This window comes from Haliotis cracherodii, unplaced genomic scaffold, assembly GCF_022045235.1.
Source record: "Haliotis cracherodii isolate W230 unplaced genomic scaffold, xgHalCrac1.p SCAF_8, whole genome shotgun sequence".
In the NCBI taxonomy this organism is placed as follows: Eukaryota; Metazoa; Mollusca; class Gastropoda; order Lepetellida; family Haliotidae; genus Haliotis; species Haliotis cracherodii.
Window position 1 is genome coordinate 56,316,800 of NW_027266341.1, and position 2,405 is coordinate 56,319,204.

At 44.2% G+C, this 2,405-nt stretch overlaps 1 protein-coding gene across 1 annotated transcript; it reads left to right on the forward strand.

Annotated features, from left to right (window-relative positions):
- The first annotated feature begins 228 nt into the window (after window positions 1–228).
- LOC139451084 (uncharacterized) lies at window positions 229–1,384 on the forward strand. Its single transcript, XM_071232883.1, has 2 exons — window positions 229–234; window positions 698–1,384. The coding sequence occupies exons 1-2, from the start codon at window positions 229–231 to the stop codon at window positions 1,382–1,384; spliced, it is 693 nt and encodes a 230-aa protein (XP_071088984.1).
- Window positions 1,385–2,405: the final 1,021 nt, after the last annotated feature.

Sequence of the window (2,405 nt, forward strand, 5' to 3'; positions counted from 1 at the left end):
AGAAGCTGTAAGACTTTGATTATTGATTTCATGGCATCCCCAATGCTGTGTTACCGAATTGTTCACATATTATCGTATACGATATGGTCACGTGATATGCGCTTAACGGTAAAACTCTTGATGTAACGATCACGTGACCCTGTTAAGGATGTATATATGGAGGCAGCACCATGTTGGTGGCATCAGTCATCTCAACACTGGTGTATCGTCTAGTCAAGTCTATTCACCATGAAGGTAAGATACCATTGTACCGATACAGTAATACGAACATGAAATAGTGTCTCTCAGTTAATTTTGAAGCTTTCTTTAAATGAAATACTTAACTAAAATTGTATGTCCAAAACATGAGCAACCCGCTTGTAACCAGGTGAAGAAAACTTTATATATTAAGATGCGCCAAAGCACTAGGTTGCACCCATGTGATGCATAGTGATGTGGGTTGACAGGGAACTGACAAGGAATGGAAACGAAAATTTGTACCCAAAAATTAATTCATATTTGATGTACCGTGAAACTACATTAATCCGTACACTTTTCCAGATTAACGAAAGATGGTAACGGATTAACGTCACTTTGTATACATCAAAGGGTCCAACCATTCCATATTCCAATGGATACAGTTAATATGCCTATTAACATTTGTATGAAGGTGTTTAAAGTTTAAAGTTCACAAACTCCAATGTGTTCTTATATTCAGGTCGTCATCGCTGCGTTGTCTGTGCTAGTCGCCTCTGCCTTGGCCCTAGTGCCTTTAGAAACTGGATCCGTCGGAGTTGGCACTGTCGGTGTTGCTGGTACAGGCTACGGCTTCAACCCATACAACAGGAACCATGGTCACAATGGCTATGGCTACGGTAAAGGCGTTGGCAACGTAGGTGTTGGAAAGGTTTACGGCAACGGCTACACTCCCTACAACAATAACAACTATGGCTACGGTAAAGGCGTTGGGAAGGTCGGTGTTGCCGGTCCCTTCGTTGCTGGACATGGAGTTGGTCTTGTTGGACATGGACACGGACCTTTCGTTGGTGAGTACGGCGTTGCTGGAAAGGGACATGGCTACGGCTACAACACCTACAACGGAGTTGGGAATGGAGTTGGCCTTGTAGCAAATGGACTCCTTGGACACACCGGACACGGCCTCGCAGGGCCCTTCGCAGTCGGACACGGTGTTGCTGGTCAGGGACATGGCTACGGCTACAACCCCTACAACAACAACTACGGCTACGGTAAGAACGTCGGACATGGAGCTGGTCTTGTAGGAAATGGATTTGCTGGACATGGACCTTTCGTCGGACACGGTGTTTATGGACATGGTGGACCTTTTGTTGGTCATGGAGTTGCTGGGTCGTTCGTGGGCAAATCCAGTCCCTATTACTACCACTAGGGACGTATGCTTGTCATGCCTGATGTATGAATGTTTTTGTACTTTATTGATACAATGTATGTTTTGGTATCCATTTACGAATGGACAATAAATCTGACGTTACATTCATGTTGTATTATTCAATCGCTGTGTATATTTTGGTCGTTGTATTACATGTAACGAATATTCTATAGATCTCTTCCCCTGGCTGCGTTATACAAGGACACTTTCAAGTGGCACTTGTTGTTACCTGTTACCCTGATAAAACAAGGACTGGTCGGCTTGGAGTATAATATTTCTAAGTGGACAATCATCTTACACTGCGGCATGGTATCTCAGTGAGTCAGCACTATAAAATCGTCATTGTTCCGGACTAGTACAAGCAGCCACACACACACACACACACACACACACACACACACACACACACACACACGCACACGCACGCACGCACGCACGCACGCACGCACGCACACGCACACGCACACGCACATACATACACACACACAAACACGGACGCACGCACGCACGCTCTTGAAGCTGACGTTAAACTCCGTCATCTCACCTTATATAATATATAACAGTAGTTCTACCTTCATACTGTCATATAGCCTTTGACAAGTTTAGCAGGTTTCTGGCAATGACAAAGCGAGGGACAGGAAACATATTTTGGGTATCGAACGTAGAGTATGATGAGGGATCACAGGTGGCCCAGTCTTCTGAGTTTCGTTTCTTCGGCGTGCTGCATCCTGTGGTCTGGGCCTCAATTACCAGATTCGCCCTAGTTATGTTTATAGCTTTATCAACACCATATCTGTTTTGGTTGGTTTAAAAAAGTGGTAAACGTCTGAGACCTGCATCACTACGGGCGTCCTTCCACATGAAGCTGACACCTGTGACGTAACACAAATACGTTTCAATGTTGTATTAAACTCACTCACTCCCTATAAACAGTTAACATTGTTGACTGTCCGCCGCTTTCATTGCATTTCTAGAATACATATTTGTATGTATTGTGCTTTTAGTAAGATGCATTCAACTT